At 39.8% G+C, this 16,206-nt stretch overlaps 2 protein-coding genes across 42 annotated transcripts in view; one reads left to right on the forward strand and one right to left on the reverse strand.

The window, feature by feature from the left end:
- nsun6 (NOP2/Sun RNA methyltransferase 6) overlaps positions 1 to 16,206 on the forward strand; it is a 36,102-nt gene that overhangs the window by 3,657 nt on the left and 16,239 nt on the right. For 28 of the 29 annotated variants that reach the window (XR_012382889.1, XR_012382888.1, XR_012382890.1 and 25 more), the window contains 6 exons: positions 221 to 302; positions 2,065 to 2,184; positions 3,340 to 3,487; positions 4,446 to 4,591; positions 5,697 to 5,822; positions 7,253 to 7,446. Coding sequence is in view for 21 of the 29 variants with exons in the window: in XM_017357149.4 (XP_017212638.1) it covers positions 221 to 302; positions 2,065 to 2,184; positions 3,340 to 3,487; positions 4,446 to 4,591; positions 5,697 to 5,822; positions 7,253 to 7,441 (811 nt within the window). In the remaining 8 variants the exon portion in view is untranslated. Of the gene's footprint in view, positions 1 to 220; positions 303 to 2,064; positions 2,185 to 3,339; positions 3,488 to 4,445; positions 4,592 to 5,696; positions 5,823 to 7,252; positions 7,680 to 16,206 lie in introns of those variants that run through there. The other variant, XM_073907619.1, reaches the window with a different exon arrangement.
- Positions 9,565 to 16,206, reverse strand: part of cacnb2a (calcium channel, voltage-dependent, beta 2a) — a 47,232-nt gene continuing 40,590 nt past the window's right edge. For 5 of the 13 annotated variants that reach the window (XM_068222417.2, XM_073907166.1, XM_073907165.1 and 2 more), the window contains one exon: positions 9,565 to 14,343. In XM_068222417.2, coding sequence (XP_068078518.1) covers positions 13,783 to 14,343 — 561 coding nt within the window. In that variant the 3' untranslated portion in view covers positions 9,565 to 13,782. The remainder of the gene's footprint in view (positions 14,344 to 16,206) is intronic. The other 8 variants (XR_012382563.1, XR_012382562.1, NM_001423819.1 and 5 more) reach the window with 6 other exon arrangements.

The raw sequence follows: 16,206 nt of genomic DNA on the forward strand, positions 1-16,206 counted from the left end.
AGCATTTTCTAGCTGTTGCATGTACATCAGCTGTACACTCGGTGCATTGTGGGATTGATTGAGTACACTTCATAACAGACACCACTACAAACGGCTGCTCCCTCAAACACTGCACTACCTAAGGGGTTATTTCTGATACATCCTAGTTCTCTGTGCAGATGTTTTATCATGTCTAAGCTGGTTTCTCATGTTTATCCGTGTGCTTTTGTCTGTTATTCAGAGGCTTGGCCATCAGGATGACTGAACCTCTCTATCAGAGCCCTTCATTTGATGGTGTTCTTACAGACGAGCTCTTCCTGCAGGTACACTTGATGCTTGAATTCATCTAATTATGGGAACACTTTAGTTTAGGTCACAATTCACGCTATTAACAAATTATTAACTAGCACAACTAGATTAATAAACTACTAATTATCTGTTTATTAATAGCTATTAAGGTAGAAGTTAGGTATTGGGTAGGATTAGGGATGCAGAATAAGATCATACGTTATAACTACTAATTTATCTTAATAATAGGGAGATAATAAGCCAGTAGTGAATAGCATGAATTGTGACCTAAGCTGAAATGCTACCCTAATTATTAATAATTAATCTAATCTAACATTATTAGTAAACAAACAAATGTTTCTAATTCTATTGTATGTATGTATATATATATATATATATATATATATATATATATATATATATATATATATATATATATATATATATATATATATGAAATTATACAACAGTTCTGTCTGGTTCTTGAATCTGATTGGCTGATAGCCGTGCAATATTTTGCCAGTAACTGCACACAAAGGCCTCTTCACCCTTCACCTCTGTGTATTACTCCGCCCACATACAGCAAGCAACAATCAGGGACGCTTCAGTTTGACAAATATTGCTGTTGTTACACAACAAAAAGTACTTTTGAGGCTGTTTTAGTCGAGAAGTAGTTGTTTAAATTGCAACTATGCAGTTTATTTGTAAGAATAGTGCCTATTTTTAAATATTTACAATTTCTGAGAGCTCGTCGGCGGCCAACGACGTTGTCTATCCACAAGATGGCGCCAGAAACGCATAATAAGCCCTTGTTCAGTGTGTTCTCTTGAGCGCGAATAAACAGCTGAAAAACGGAAGCCTCGTGGTTTTTAAGGTGGACCGGATACAGTCAATAAGAAGCTGCGAGTAAGAAGCTGGATTCAGCCTTGTCCCTCCTTATCGCAAACACAACAGCAGTCTGGTGAGAAATCTCTGTAGACGTATGGCATTTCATGTCATATTCAGCCTTATAATCTTAATGTAAGCAAAATTTGCTGTTTTGTTATCACCGTAAGGGGGTCACACACCAGAAGCGCCGCTTCACATTACGCTATAGAGAATCATTGAAACACTAGCTCTACATTGACGTTGGTGAATTAGTAACGGCTTCTGCTGCTCTGACATCAGCTGAAGATGTGAATGAATGGCGGAAGAAAGTAGTTCCTCATACAAAAGGGTTTTAGACTCTCTGTGTTTGATTTTCTTTTTTATGTACAAGATCAAGCCATCGAACTGTTGTATAAACGCAATATCACACTCGTAGCAGTGTGCTATAGCTGTGTATCAGCACTGGTATACAGCCTGCGGCCTCGTGCCAATGCACGTCCCCTACCAGTGCTGATATACAGCCATAGCACACTGCTACGAGTGTGATATTGCTCATATATATAATGGTGGGTCAGTGGTTAGCACTGTCGCCTCACAGCAAGGTCACTGGTTCGAGTCCTGGATGGGGAAGTTGGCATGCTAATAGAGTAATATTAAGTAAACTAAATTGACCATAGTGTGTGTGTGTGTGTGTGTGTGTGTGTGTGTGTGTGTGTGTGTGTGTGTGTGAACGTGAGAGTGTATATGGGTGTTTCCCAGTGTTGGGTTGTGGCTGGAAGGCAATCCGCTGTGTAAAACATCTGGTGGAATAGTTGGCGGTTCATGCCGCTGTGGCAACCTCTGATAAATAAGTGTCTGAATTATAAAATGTTTTGCTCATGTGAACTGTGTTTGTGAATGTTTTTGTTTGTTTTTTCCCCATCCATCCAGAACCTGCCGTCGGTGGTTGTTGGTTATGTATTAGGGCCTCGGCCTGGAGAGCGAGTGCTGGACATGTGTGCTGCTCCTGGAGGAAAAACCACACACATCGCTTCTCTCATGGGCAACCAGGCAAGTGCAGTGAAATATCCTCCAACAAATCATTTTAGAAACATCCTAACAGGGCAACACTGTGGCTCATTGGCTAGCACTGTTGCCTCACAGCAAGAAGGTCACTGGTTTGAATCCTAGCTGGGTCATTTGGCATTTCTGTGTGGAGTTTGCATGTTCTCCTTGTGTTGGTGTGGGTTTCTCCCGGGTGCTCCGGTTTCCCCCACTGTCAAACAACATAAATTGGCCGTAGTGTATGAGTGTGTGTTTATGAGTGTGTGTGGGTGTTTCCCAGTACTGGGTTGCTCTTGTAAGGGAATCCACTGCGTAAAATATTTTTCGAAATTAAGTTTTAGAAAGTTTAAATGTGTCAATTTTATATTATTTGATTTAAATATTTATCTGTATACAGTCTTTAATTTGATTAATTTGACAATTATTAAATTTGACTAAATACACCATTCAAAGAGACTTTTATTTATGTTGCAGTGTTTGGTCACTTGAATTGTGAACTATTATTTCAAAATAAATAAATGTACACATTGTAAAATAATAAAAAGATGAACGAACGTTTGTGGAAACAATGCAAATGAACCAAAAATCATGAGAAAAACTAAATATAAGGTTTAATATGAACCTGTGTAGGCGACACAGTGGCTCTTGGGTCATCTCACTGCAAGAAGATCGCTGGTTTGAGTCCCGGCTGGGTCAGTTGGCATTTCTCTGTGGAGTTTGCATGTTCTCCCAGTTCTTCTAGCTACAACCCAGTACTGGGTGCAGCTGAAAGGGCATCCTCTGTGTAAAACATATGGTGGATTGGTTGGCGGTTCATTCCGCTGAGGCGACCCCTGATGAATAAAGGGACTAAGCCGAAGGAAAATGAATGAATGAAGGAATGAATGAACCTGTTTAAGATTGGAGTGTAAAATTTAGTGTATTTTGTATTTTACTTTTTATTTTGTTAATGAGCAAATTATTTTAAAAAGTATTTTAATTTTAATTATAATTTTTTTTACTTATAAAAAAAGTATATATATATTTTTTTACATTTTATTAACATTTTTAGCTTCAGATTTTAATGCTGAAACTATTATTTATTATAAATATTTAATATTGTTATTATATTTTTTAGTCTCCCAGCCCTAATGCTCATTCATCTCCACTGTTTCTGCTCAGGGTGTCGTTGTGGCCTTGGAGAAAGTCCGCTCAAAGATGGAGAAGATCCTTCGAAATGCACAGATGCTGAAGTTAGACTGTATTAAAGCGTATTGCTGTAACAGTATACATGCTGTGAGCTCTGACCCTGCACAGGAGTACACTGAAGGTAAAACACTATCATAAACCAGGCTTCAGTATATATAATTAAAAATATAGTTATTAAGTTATTTGGTATGACTAAAGAATTTAAGATTTCACCAACAATTACACATCGTTAAGAAACAATGAAATACTAAACGTTTCAGCACATTGCATATATGAAATATGCTAACATTAACTAGAAATGTTTGAGTTTTGATGGATATAATGTTTAGATGTGTTCAATTTTTACAATAAAACCACAAGGTCCATATTTATTGTATAGTTTAGAGTATTTATTAATTTCCTGCTTTGTCAGGTGTTCAGCTGAATGTGACTTCTTATGAACTTCTTACCGTACGTTCACACCGAAAGCGGCGAGAGCGTCCAAGGTCGCTCTGGCCGCCCTGACGATAACGCTCTCTGCCTTCAGCTCCGGCGGCGAGAGCGTCAAAACTCGCTACATTGATCTCGTATTTAAAGGAGCCGTTGCAGCATATCAGTTACATTCCTGCATAAAACCTGTTTCTAGCGTGAAAATGTTGCGCACTTCTTATCAAATTCATACAACAATGGAAGATCAAGTTGCGTGTGATGTGGCTTTGCTCTATTTATCCAATATGTGTCCATATGTCTGAAATAGCAGCAGTACTGTTTTATACTGTCACATCGCGTGAGATTCCCGCTTTTTTGAGATAAATTTATATAACATTAATGAACATCAGTAACTCGCCAGTAACTTATTTAATGTATGTTCCTGTAGGAAAAAATTGTAAATAATTGGAAATCCGGCGACCGCAATAATCAAACCCTTGGGAACAACTGTGGTCGGAACCAAAGTTCACAGGTCTGTGTTCTCTGAACTGCTATCAAGCGATGGACGTCTTCATTCTGATTGGTTGCCGCCGAACCGCGCTTTCGGTGTGAACGTACGGTTATTAACCTGATGTATTTACTAATGTTGTGGTTGTTTGTATTTTCTGAAGGTCCCCCGTTTCCGGAGGAGAGTTTTGACCGCATCTTGTTAGATGCTCCATGCAGTGGTTTGGGTCAAAGACCAAACATGAGCTACAGCTGGAGTCTCAAAGAAGTGTGTTCATACCAGCCTCTGCAGAGAAAACTCTTTACCACGGTAAAACTACACTCCTACACTCCTCTGTGTTCCTGATACTCCTGTCTTTCACCACAGAGTGGCGCTATATCCACAATACAATATGACAAAAAGCTGCTTAAAGTGAAAAACACATTAAAGGGGACCTATTATGCCCCTTTCTCTCTGATCTCTGATGTCTCTAGTGTGTGTGTAAAGTGTCAGCTCAAAATATCACACTAATAATGTATTCTAACTCTCTGAAACTGTCCCTCTCAGGTTTTGATCCTAATTGTGGTGTTTTGGGAACTGTCACTTTAAATGCAGTTATAATGCTCTTCTTAAAAGATGGATTTACAAATGCCTGTGTGTCAGGATAGTGGCAGATTCGAAAACAAGACTTAACATCCTATGCTAATGAGGGAGAGATGGTCACCAGTGGGCGAGGCTTTCCCCCTCTGATGACACGTACAAAGGGAGAATGTCAATCAAAGTGTCTCTGCAGACTGTTTTCATCAAGAGTGATTATAAAACATAAACTAAATAAATAGATTAAAAAGTAAATTAAAATATATGTTAACCAATAGGAACTGGTTGTATTTACACACTGTTGTTGGGTTTCAACCCCTTATAAAAGTGATTTTTGCATAATAGGTCTCATTTAACTTAAATAAAAGTCCTGACATTGAAGAAAAATAGAAGTGTTGGTATTGGAAAGTCAAGTGTTGATCTTAAAGATAAAGGTGTGTGTGTGTGTGTGTGTTTTTGTGACATATCAGGACACAAATCTGTATAATGACATGGGTATGACACAGGTATTACAAAAAGGAAGGGTGAAATATGAGGACATTAGTGACGTCCTCATTTCTCAAAATGCTTATTAATCCTACAGGATGAGTTTAATCAGCGAGTAAAGCTGCACACTGTCTCCTGTGATGGTTGGGTTTAGGGGTAGGGTGGGGTGAAGGCAATATAATATACGGTTTGGAGAGCATAAAATGAATGGAAACCTATGTAATGTCCCCACTTTTCACAAAAACAAACGTGTGTGTGTGTTTGTGTTTGTCTGTGTGTTTGTGTGTGTGTTTGTGTGTGTGTGTGTGTGTGTGTTTGTGTGTGTGTTTGTGTGTGTGTGTGTGTGTTTCAGGCGGTGCGTCTGTTAAAGTCAGGTGGTGTTCTGGTCTACAGCACCTGCACGGTGACTCTGGCGGAGAATGAGGAGCAGGTGTCCTGGGCCCTCAAGACCTTCCCCTGTTTAACACTTCAGCCGCAGGTCAGGGGTTTAATATGCTCAAGCTGAGGCTTTTGTCTTTTTACTGCATGGTACACTCAACTCAGCCTTTTCACAGATAATTATGCAGTACATTGCTGCTGTTAAAACTAGCCTAGAGCGCCGCCTGCTGTTAAACACTAACATAGAGCGCCATCTGCTGGTAAACACTAGCCTAGACTGCTGTGTTCAGTAAAAAACTAGCCTAGAGCGCCGTCTGATGATAAAAACTAGCCTAGAGCGCCATTTGATGTTAAAAACTAGCCTAGAGCGCCGTCTGATGTTAAAAACTAGCCTAGAGCACCATCTGATGTTAAATCTAGCCTAGAGCGCTGTCTGATGTTAAAAACTAGCCTATAAATTGCTTAGAGCACCATGTGCTGTTAAACATTTGCATAGAGCATCATCAGGTGCGTCAACTAGCCTACAGTGCTATCTGGCGCTAAAAACTAGCCTATAGCATGGTCTGCTGTTAAAAACTAGCCTAGAGCACCGTCTGCTGTTTAAAACTAGCCTAGAGTGCCATCTGGTACTATAAACTAGCCTAGAGCAAGATCTGCTAGTTAATACTAGCCTAGAGCGCCATCCTGTGCTAAAAACTAGCCTTTAAATTGCTTAGAGCACCATATGCTGTTAAACATTAGCATAGAGCATCATCTGGTGGGTCAACTAGCCTAGAGTGCTATCTGGTGCTATAAACTAGTCTATAGCATCGTCTGCTGTTAAAAACATGCCTAGAGCGCCGCCTGCTGTTAAACACTAGCCTAGAGCGCCATCTTTTCTTAAAAACTAGAATATAAACTAGCCTATAGCATCGTCTGCTGTTAAAAACTAACCTAGAGCAAGATCTGCTGTTTAAAATTAGCCTAGAGCGCCATCTTGTGCTTAAACATGTTATAAACTAGGCTAGAGTGACATCTGGTACCATAAACTAGCCCAAAGCACCATCTGCTTCTTAAAATCTAGCTCATAAACTAGCCTAGAGGGCCATCTGCTGATAAAAACTAGTATAGAGCTTTGTCTACTGTTAAAATCTAGCCTAGAGTTCCAACTGATATTAAAAACTAGCCTATAAACTAGCCTAGAGTGCCATCTGGTGCTATTAACTAGCCTAGAGCTACATCTGCTGTTAAAAAAAAAGCCTAGATCGCCATCTGCTGGTAAAAACTATTCTATAAACTAGTTTAGAGCACCATCTGGTGTTAAAAGCTAGCCTATAAACTAGCCTAGAGCACCAATTGCCAATAAACAATAGCCTATAAACTAGCGTAGAGCATCATTTGCCATTAAACTAAGCTCAGAATCTAATATAATCACATCACCTTCACTAACGTGACCAGTGTTGTCAACTTGCCCCAAAAGTGAGCTGAACTGAATCATTTCAGGCGCCATGTGAGCATCCGTCAAACCAAGTATTGTTTTATCTGGTTCAGGTTCCTCATGTGGGATCAGAGGGCATGCTGGGAGCCGGTCTGTCATGTGAGCAGCGGCGGCTCCTGCAGAGGTTTCGTCCAGAATTGGGCTGGACAGGAGAGCGTTTCACATTTTCACTAGAGAAACTCCCGCAGGACGCAAACCAGGACACCATCGGCTTCTTCATCGCAAAGTTCAGCAAGAGATAGTGGAGGTACGAGACAGAACAAGCACAGACTTTTGCTAAATATCAGGTGGTGTTTTTACTGGCGTGGTTTTGTGTGTGTGAATTACTACTTTTTTTTTTTGGAGTGAGAGAGATTGCTTATTGGTAACACACTGCCTGTAAGTCTTGTCGCCTATCCAAGTTTTAGGAACAGCAATTAATAACTTGACTTTTAGATGATCATTTGGTATCAGAAGAAATAAAACATGATCATGCCTTGATGTTGACTGATTTCATAAGGACAGTAAGGTCTGGCTCTGCTTAGACTTAAGTCTCGTCACTGAACAGAAATAATGTCCAGTATAGATTATAAAGTCCTGCTGCAGTGGTGACAGAATCTATAGTGCCTCCTATCATATTACCCCAGACATGCTCAATAATGTTCATGTCTGGCGATTGCTGTTGTGTTTGTGATAAGGAAAAATGTTAAACACATGCGGGCATTTCTTCTTTCGCAGTAGAAACAGATGGCCAAACAAGTAGTAACTCAAAGACAGTTACTCTTTGGTTATACGAAGAGTGGCCTACACAAAATACACACATTCCTAATATGTGAGTCCCATCTCACACTCAACATACTGCAATAACTATAGTATAAATACAGCACTACAACACATTCAATTCAATTCAGCTTTATTTGTATAGCGCTTTTACAATAAAGTTTGTGTCAAAGCAGCTTCACATAAATGGTCGTAGTAACTGGAACAGAGTAGTTCAGTTTTTAGTGTTTAAGTTCAGTTCAGTGTGCTTTAAAATCATTATATACAAAAGAGAGAGATTTATAACGTCACTTACCAGTTTTATAATGGTTTGATCATCTGTTGTTAGAAGTTGGATGGAAATTGAATGTGGATAGACAACGTCGACCGTCTTTAGTCTGCTCAATAACAGGCTAATAGCCGCCGATGCGCTTTCTCTCAGAAATTATAAATATTTAAAATAGGCACTGTCCTTATAAATAAACTGCACAGTTGCGATCTAAACAACTTTCTCAACTAAAAATCCTCAAAAGTACATTATGTTGTCCAACAGCTGCAATAATTGTCAAACTGTAGAGTGTCCTCTGCGTAATACACAGGGGTGAAGAGGCTGTATGAGTGCTGTTACTGGCAGAATATCACACGGCTATCAGCCAATCAGATTCAAGAACCAGACAGAGCTGTTGAATAAAAAAATATATATTTTTATATGTCAAAACAAACTTTTATTTTGGATGTGCTTAATCGTGATTTGGAGCAATAATAATAATAATATTTAATATTATTATTATTCATGACTGTATAGTGATTGTTTAGTGTGAAAAGCTGGATCATTATCATACTGTATATTCAGTCTGTGTGTTTAATTATTCAGGACAAATCCTAAATATCATCACAAAACACACACAGACCATAATGAGGGGGTGTTAACATCTGAGCAGGATCATTTCTTACAATCACATGTTTTTGTTGCCCTCTCCAATAAATGTAAAGAGAATTAATAACCAAAAATGTATGAAGTCTCTTAATTTTTCTTTAATATTAAATGCCATTTTAACAATACCACATAGAATATTAGTAAATGATTATGATTTTGTAAATGCACTACCACTGTAATTAGGTACACTTTACAATAAGGCTTAATTCATGTATTTACTAACATAGACTAACAATGAACAACGCTTGAACAGCATTTAATAATCATAGTTAAACCTCTACTAATGCATTAACATTATTCATGTGTGTCACATGAGTTAGTGCACTATGCACTGGCGACACGGTGGCTCAGTGGTTAGCACTGTCGCCTTACAGCAATAAGATCGCAGGTTCGAGTCCCGGCTGGGTCAGTTGGCATTTCTATGTGGAGTTTGCATGTTCTCACCATGTTGGCGTGGGTTTCCTCCAGTTTCCCCAACAGTCTAAACACATGCGCTATAGGGGAATTGAATAAACTAAATTGGCTGTGTGTGTGAATGAATGTGTATGGGTGTTTCCCAGTACTGGGTTGCCGCTGGAAGACCATCCGCTGCTTAAAACATGCTGGCGTTTCAATCCCCTGTGGTGAATTATGAAGAATAAAGGGACTAAGCCGAAGGAAAATGAATGAATGAACATTAACATAAATAAATGCAGTAAATGTATTGTTTATTTTGTGTTCATGTTGGTAAATGCATTAACTGACACAACCTCATTGTAATGTGTAACCATAATTACTACCCGTAAGCCGCAGTAATACAGTCCCCTGTGTTTTAATAATAATATTTGAATCATTTTAAAGACAATACTTGTGAAAACAAATGTACAACGACAGACTTGTTCAGAAAGTGCCGGAGAAACAAACCAAAACCATCATGTCTCTCTTGTAATGTCTTTATCCTGTATGTAAGGCAATACACACCTTTTCCACATTAACACACAGATCATTTCTATTAAATAACAATAATAAAAATAAAAATGACATCCGCGAATGTCCTGTTTTGTTTTTCGAACTGACTGAAGAACAGCAGTGAAGATGCAGTGGTGAATTCAACATCGAATGCCTTTCACGACACATTTTTCTTCTCTAAGGACGCGTGTTCACTGAATCGTTTTTGCGCTTTTAAAAATGCTCACACTGCAAAAAAAAAAAAATGCTTCACAATTTTTTTTTGTCTTGTTTCAAGTTTAAATATCCAAAAAAATGTAAATCAAGAAGCATTTTCTAGAACAGCAGAAAACACATACAGCCTAATGCAGTGCTTCCCAACCCTGCTCCTGGAGACACACCAACAGAACATACTTCGGATGTCTCCCTTATCTGACCCATTTATTTGAGGTTTTGGAGTCTCTTCTAATGTTCTGATGAGTTGATTCAGGCGTGTTTGAATAGGAAGAGGATGAAAATCTGTACTGTTGCTGTGCCTTCAGGAACAGGGTTGGGAAACGCTGAACTAATGCAATGTCTTTCTGGGTGAACATAGTATCCAATAACAGAGTTAGAAGCAACAAACAAACAGACTTCAACAAGGGAAGACATTTAGCCATTTTTGACACTTTTATGGCATCATTTCTGCCTTGATTTTTAAAGAATCATAAAACTCAATTTGTTTTATTAATTTTAGGTAATTTAGATTTAGTTTAGATCTCAAACTCTGACTGTCTTTTCAAAGAATTCTGAGTTTTCATCTGACATTTCTGATCGATTTTCCTTCTAATGATAAGTTTACTGTATATCTCTTAAATCTGGCTTGTTTTTCCAGGAATTTTAAGTGTATTATGCATCTTTTTCCTTCAGAATTTTGACTCTGCATCGCACATATCTAACATTTCTTAAAAGTCTGAACAATCAAACTTTTTCCCCCTCGAAATTATTGGTTTACATCCAATATAAATAAAAAATTAGATCTCACAATTCGGGCTTTTTTTCACCTTATACTCTGGACTTTTCTTCAATTTCTAAAGAAAAGTGAACTTTGAGTTTAGTTCTCACGTTAATTCAGATTTTTTTCTGCGTTTAAATCTCGCTACTCTGAATTATTTTCTTCCTAAGTGAAATCTCGTAATTCTGACCTGTTTTTTCTGAATTATTATGCCTGTTTTTCCATCTGAATTCTGACTTTTCTTCATTCAGTTCAATTATTTCCTTCAGAATTTTGACTTTACATCTCAAAAGTGACTTTTGATTCTTAATTCTGGCTTTACATCTCACATCTTCTGACTCTTTTCTTAAAATTTTCAGTTTAAATCCAACATTTTTGAGTTTTAATAAATAAATAATGCAATTTTTTACTTTTTCCTAAACCTACATTCTAAGTTTACATCTCACTTTAATTTCTTTTTTGCAGTTCTAAGAGAGAGAGAGAGAGAGAGAGAGAGAGAGAGAGCAAAAACATTCACTATCAAATAATATTTCATAATTTAACTCTTAGCTGGAAATGCATAACCTTGCGTTATTCAGTGAAAATGCCACTCACGTATGTGAAAAACATGTTCCAGAGGCAGAACACACTATTATTTATTTTTGATTATAAAAAAAAAAAATCTACAAACTATTTTTTTTTTCTTTGGAATAACATGCACCTATGAACCAGTCATTCAATAATCTGACAAATCAATTTTCGCTTATAAAAATATGAAAAATAAATAGGCAGCCTTTACAGAGACACATTTCACCATTCGTGCAATATTAAATTAATATCTATCCTGTCTTATGTCCACGCATGGAAAACAAACGGATGCACACATTTGATCCCCTTTTAAAAACACATGACAACAGCTATATTTCCATCTGAAATGTATTTAATGTGCAAAATTTAAATATTGCATAAAACATTTGTGAATAAAACTCCATTTCCATCCCATCATCACTTCCTGGAAAACTGTCACAATGTTTGAGTAATAAAAATGCTATTTTCAAGCTGACAATACTCTTCATCTCTCTATTTTCCTCTTATAGTAAATGAGTTGCATTTCTAAGTGTCAGAAAACACACAGCGTAATAAACTCTGGCGTTCCTGCATTTGGAGGCAGTGCCTGATGTTTGAGAAAACCAATGTGTTTTCTAACAGAAAAAGTATCTATAACAGAATATCCTTTTTTGGTTGAACTGTCCCTTTAATGTGCCAAAATAAGTTGTGGTGACAAATAGTAAGAAACTCATTCTGCATCGATGTTGAGATTTTCAGAGTGCATCACTATTTTCTCTTGAATGAATTCAGAGCCTAGATTGGCTCTAGGCCAGCAGATGGCGCTCTAGGCTAGTGATTAACAGCAGATGGCGCTCTAGGCTGGTGTTTAACAGCAGACGGCGCTCTAGGCTAGTGATTAACAGCAGATGGCGCTCTAGGCTGGTGTTTAACAGCAGACGGCGCTCCAGGATAGTTTTAAAGCCTAGAGCGCCATCTGCTGTTAATCACTAGCCTAGAGCGCCATCTGCTGTTAATCACTAGCCTAGAGCGCCATCTGCTGTTAAACACTAGCCTAGAGCGCCGTCTGCTGTTAAACACTAGCCTTGAGTGCTATCTGCTGTTAAACACTGGCCTAGAGGGCCATCTGCTGTTAAACTCTTGCCTTGAGTGGTGTCTGCTGTTAAACACTAGCCTAGAGCGCCGTCTGCTGTTAAACACTAGCCTAGAGTGCCGTCTCCTGTTACACTCTAGCCTAGAGTGCTGTCTGCTGTTAAACACTAGCCTAGAGCGCCATCTGCTGTTAAAAACAAACCTAGAGCGCCATCTGCTGTTAATCACTAGCCTAGAGCACCGTCTGCTGTTAAACACTAGCCTAGAGCGCCATCTGCTGTTAAACACTGGCCTAAAATGCCATCTGCTGTTAAACTCTAGCCTTTAGTGCTGTCTGCTGTTAAACACTAGCCTAGAGCGCCATCTGCTGTTAAACACTAGCCTAGAGCGCCGTCTGCTGTTAAACTCTAGCCTAGAGTGCTGTCTGCTGTTAAGCACTAGCCTAGAGTGCCATCTGCTGTTAAAAACAAACCTAGAGCGCCATCTGCTGGTAATCACTAGCCTAGAGCGCCGTCTGCTGTTAAACAGTAGCCTAGAGCACCATCTGCTGTTAAATACAAGCCTGGAGCAACATCTGCTGTTAAACCTAGCCTAGACCGCCGTCTGCTGTTAAATACTAGCCTAGACCGCCGTCTGCTGTTAAATACTAGCCTAGAGCGCCATCTGCTGTTAATCACTAGCCTAGAGCGCTGTCTGCTGTTAAACACTAGCCTAGAGCGCCGTCTGCTGTTTAAAACAAACCCAGTGCGCCATCACCTGTTAAATACTAGCCTAGAGCACCATTTGCTGTTAAACACTACCCTAGAGCGCCATCTGCTGTTAAACACTAGCCTAGAGTGCCGTCTGCTGTTAAATACTACCCTAGAGGGCCATCTGCTGTTAAACACTAGCCTAGAGCGCCATCTGCTGTTAAATACTAGCCTAGAGCGCCATCTGCTGTTAAATACTAGCCTAGAGCGCCGTCTGCTGTTAAACACTAACCCAGAGAGCCGTCTGCTGTTAAACGCTAGCCTAGAGCGCCGTCTGCTGTTAAACGCTAGCCTAGAGCGCCGTCTGCTGTTAAACACTAGCCTAGAGTGCCGTCTGCTGTTAAACGCTAGCCTAGAGCGCCGTCTGCTGTTAAACGCTAGCCTAGAGCGCCGTCTGCTGTTAAACACTAAGTTCAGAATCGATTTAAGAAAGAATTGCGATGCAATAAATCGATCTCTCTAATAATTTTTCGCCTCAAAAAAATATGTGGATGGAAATATAGCTATTGACGTTAGGCTAGTGAATGAATGCCCGTAGAAAAGCTCAAGTTTGTGTGTGTGTGTTTGTACCACGTGTGTGTGTGTGTGTGTGTGTGTGTGTCATTGTTCTATATAATGTTTTCTCCTCTCGTGATGATGGTGGTGTTCTCGTTGTGATTTCTGCTTTCCTCTTTGCCGGCTGTTCCTCTCGTTGTGATCGTATTCCTTCTCTTTCTCATTACGGTGATGATGACGATGGTGATGGTGGTGATGACGATGATGGTTGGGTTGAACAGACTCCTGCTCCTCCTCCTGCTGCGGTTGCGAGTGTGTCTGGGTTTCAGTGGACTCTAGTGTCTCCTGTTTGGACAGTGTTCTGGCGGTGCGACTATGATGGTGTCTGTGATGATGATGATGGTGGTGGTGGCGGTGGTGATGATGGCGTTCGGTCCGTGTGGATGAAGAGTGCTGGTTTTTGTGATGGTTTTGTTGGTCTCTGTTGTCGTGTCTTTGGTCAGTATTCTCTTCATCATCATCTTCTTCTTCCTCTTCTTCTTCAAAGCTTTCTTGCTTCTGTGTCTGGTAGTGTTGCTGTTGAGGATGATGATGGTGATGATAGTCTTCATAAAAGCTAGTCCTGTTGGCCGCTGCTCGATCTGCATGCTCATCACTGCCGGTGCCCTGTTTGAGCGATACATACAAAATAACTCAAGAGGTCATGATTTGCACACTCAATTATATACAGGGTGGGCCATTTATGTGGATACACCTTAATAAAATGGGAATGGTTGGTGATATTAACGTCCTGTTTGTATATTAGTATATGTGAGGGGCAAACTTTTCAAGACGGGTAGTGACCATTTTGAATTCGGCCATCTTGGATCCAACTTTTTTTTTTTCAATAGGAAGAGGGTCATGTGACACATCAATCTTATTAGAAATTTCGCAAGAAAAACAATGGTGTGCTTGGTTTTACTCTAACTTTATTCTTTCATGAGTTATTTACAAGTTTCTGACCACTTATAAAATGTGTTTAATGTGCTGCTCATTATGTTGGATTGTCAATGCAAGCCTCTTCTTCCACTCTTCACACACTGATAGCAACACCGCAGGAGAAATGCCAGGACAGGCTTCCTGTATCCGTAGTTTCAGACGCTGCACATCTTGTATCTTCACACCATAAACAACAAAGATAGTGGAGCCATTCTTCATCAATGGAAACCTCAAGGCCACTGGATATTTAAAATTGCTCCATGATTATGTGTTTCCCTCTTTATGCACTGAAGCTGGCCCGTTCCCTGAGTTTTTCCTGCAAGATGGTGCACCACCACATTATGGGTGTCAGGTCCGAGCATTCCTAGATGAACAGTCTCCTGAAAACTAAATTGGTCGTCGTAGGCCAGTTTAAAAGCCCCCAAGGTCTCCCGATCTGACCTCCTTAGACTTTTATCTTTGGGGTCATCTGAAGGCAATTGTCTATGGTGTAAAGCTACAAGATGTGCAGCACCTGAAACTACGGATACTGGAAGCCTGTGCTGGCATTTCTCCTGCAGTGTTGCTATCAGTGTGTGAAGAGTGGGAGAAGAGGCTTGCATTGACAGGCTTTTTTTTTCTCAACTTCACAAGGCTAAAAGTGCCCTTAGTTGAAGAGTGGCCCATATATATAATTAGTTTTTTCTAATGTTTAGGAAAAATAAACACACAATATGTTGAGTAATTGCATTATGTGTTGTATATATAGTTACTCTATAATTACATGTGATTAACTAACGTTGCCACATTGAACCTAAGTGTAAAGTGTTCCCAAAATCATCATCATTTCATCAATATGACTTTTTAATACAGCACACACACACACTAAGGGCCTACTCACACTATGCCATCCGTACCGTGCCCAGGCCCGTTTCCCGGATCGTTTGAGAAGTGTGAGTGCGCTGAATGAGCGCGGTTCACTTGGGCTCGAAACTGAAAGCGAGACGTGACTTTTAAGGGGCTGTTTCATATGGATTTATTAATCATTCTTACTGTTCAGTGAACGCAAACTGCCGTAGTTTATTAAAAACGCAAACCCCTCACTGCAGGACAGCTGCGCCTTCAGCAGACCTCCTCATTCCTGCAGCACGAGAGCTTTATGATTGTTTATGAGCGGCAAAAGTGGCGGATCTGTTCGGCTAAATATCTGACTGCGTGTCCCCGCATCCCTAAGGACTGTTTGGCGAAATATTTGACGGCATATCAAACCGACTGAAACGATATAACTAGAGAAATCTCCACTGTGCTGCTGAGTGAGAGAGCGCTTCTCACTGAACAGCGCAGCAGCGATGACGTAAGCGTGCCGAAGCCCGTTTGTGGTGTGAGCACGGGCCGTCGGGGGAGACGGGAGGGGGGACAAGCATGCTTTGGCACGGTTCGAGGCAGCTGTACCTAGTGTGAGTACGGCCTAAAATCACTGCAAAAACACAGTAGATTTCTTAGCAGAGAATAAAAATATAGTAACTCTCAATCAAATAGCCACCAACAGTACGATTTAGAGGAACAGTTCAC

This window comes from Danio rerio, chromosome 7 (genome assembly GCF_049306965.1).
Source record: "Danio rerio strain Tuebingen ecotype United States chromosome 7, GRCz12tu, whole genome shotgun sequence".
Taxonomy (NCBI): Eukaryota; Metazoa; Chordata; class Actinopteri; order Cypriniformes; family Danionidae; genus Danio; species Danio rerio.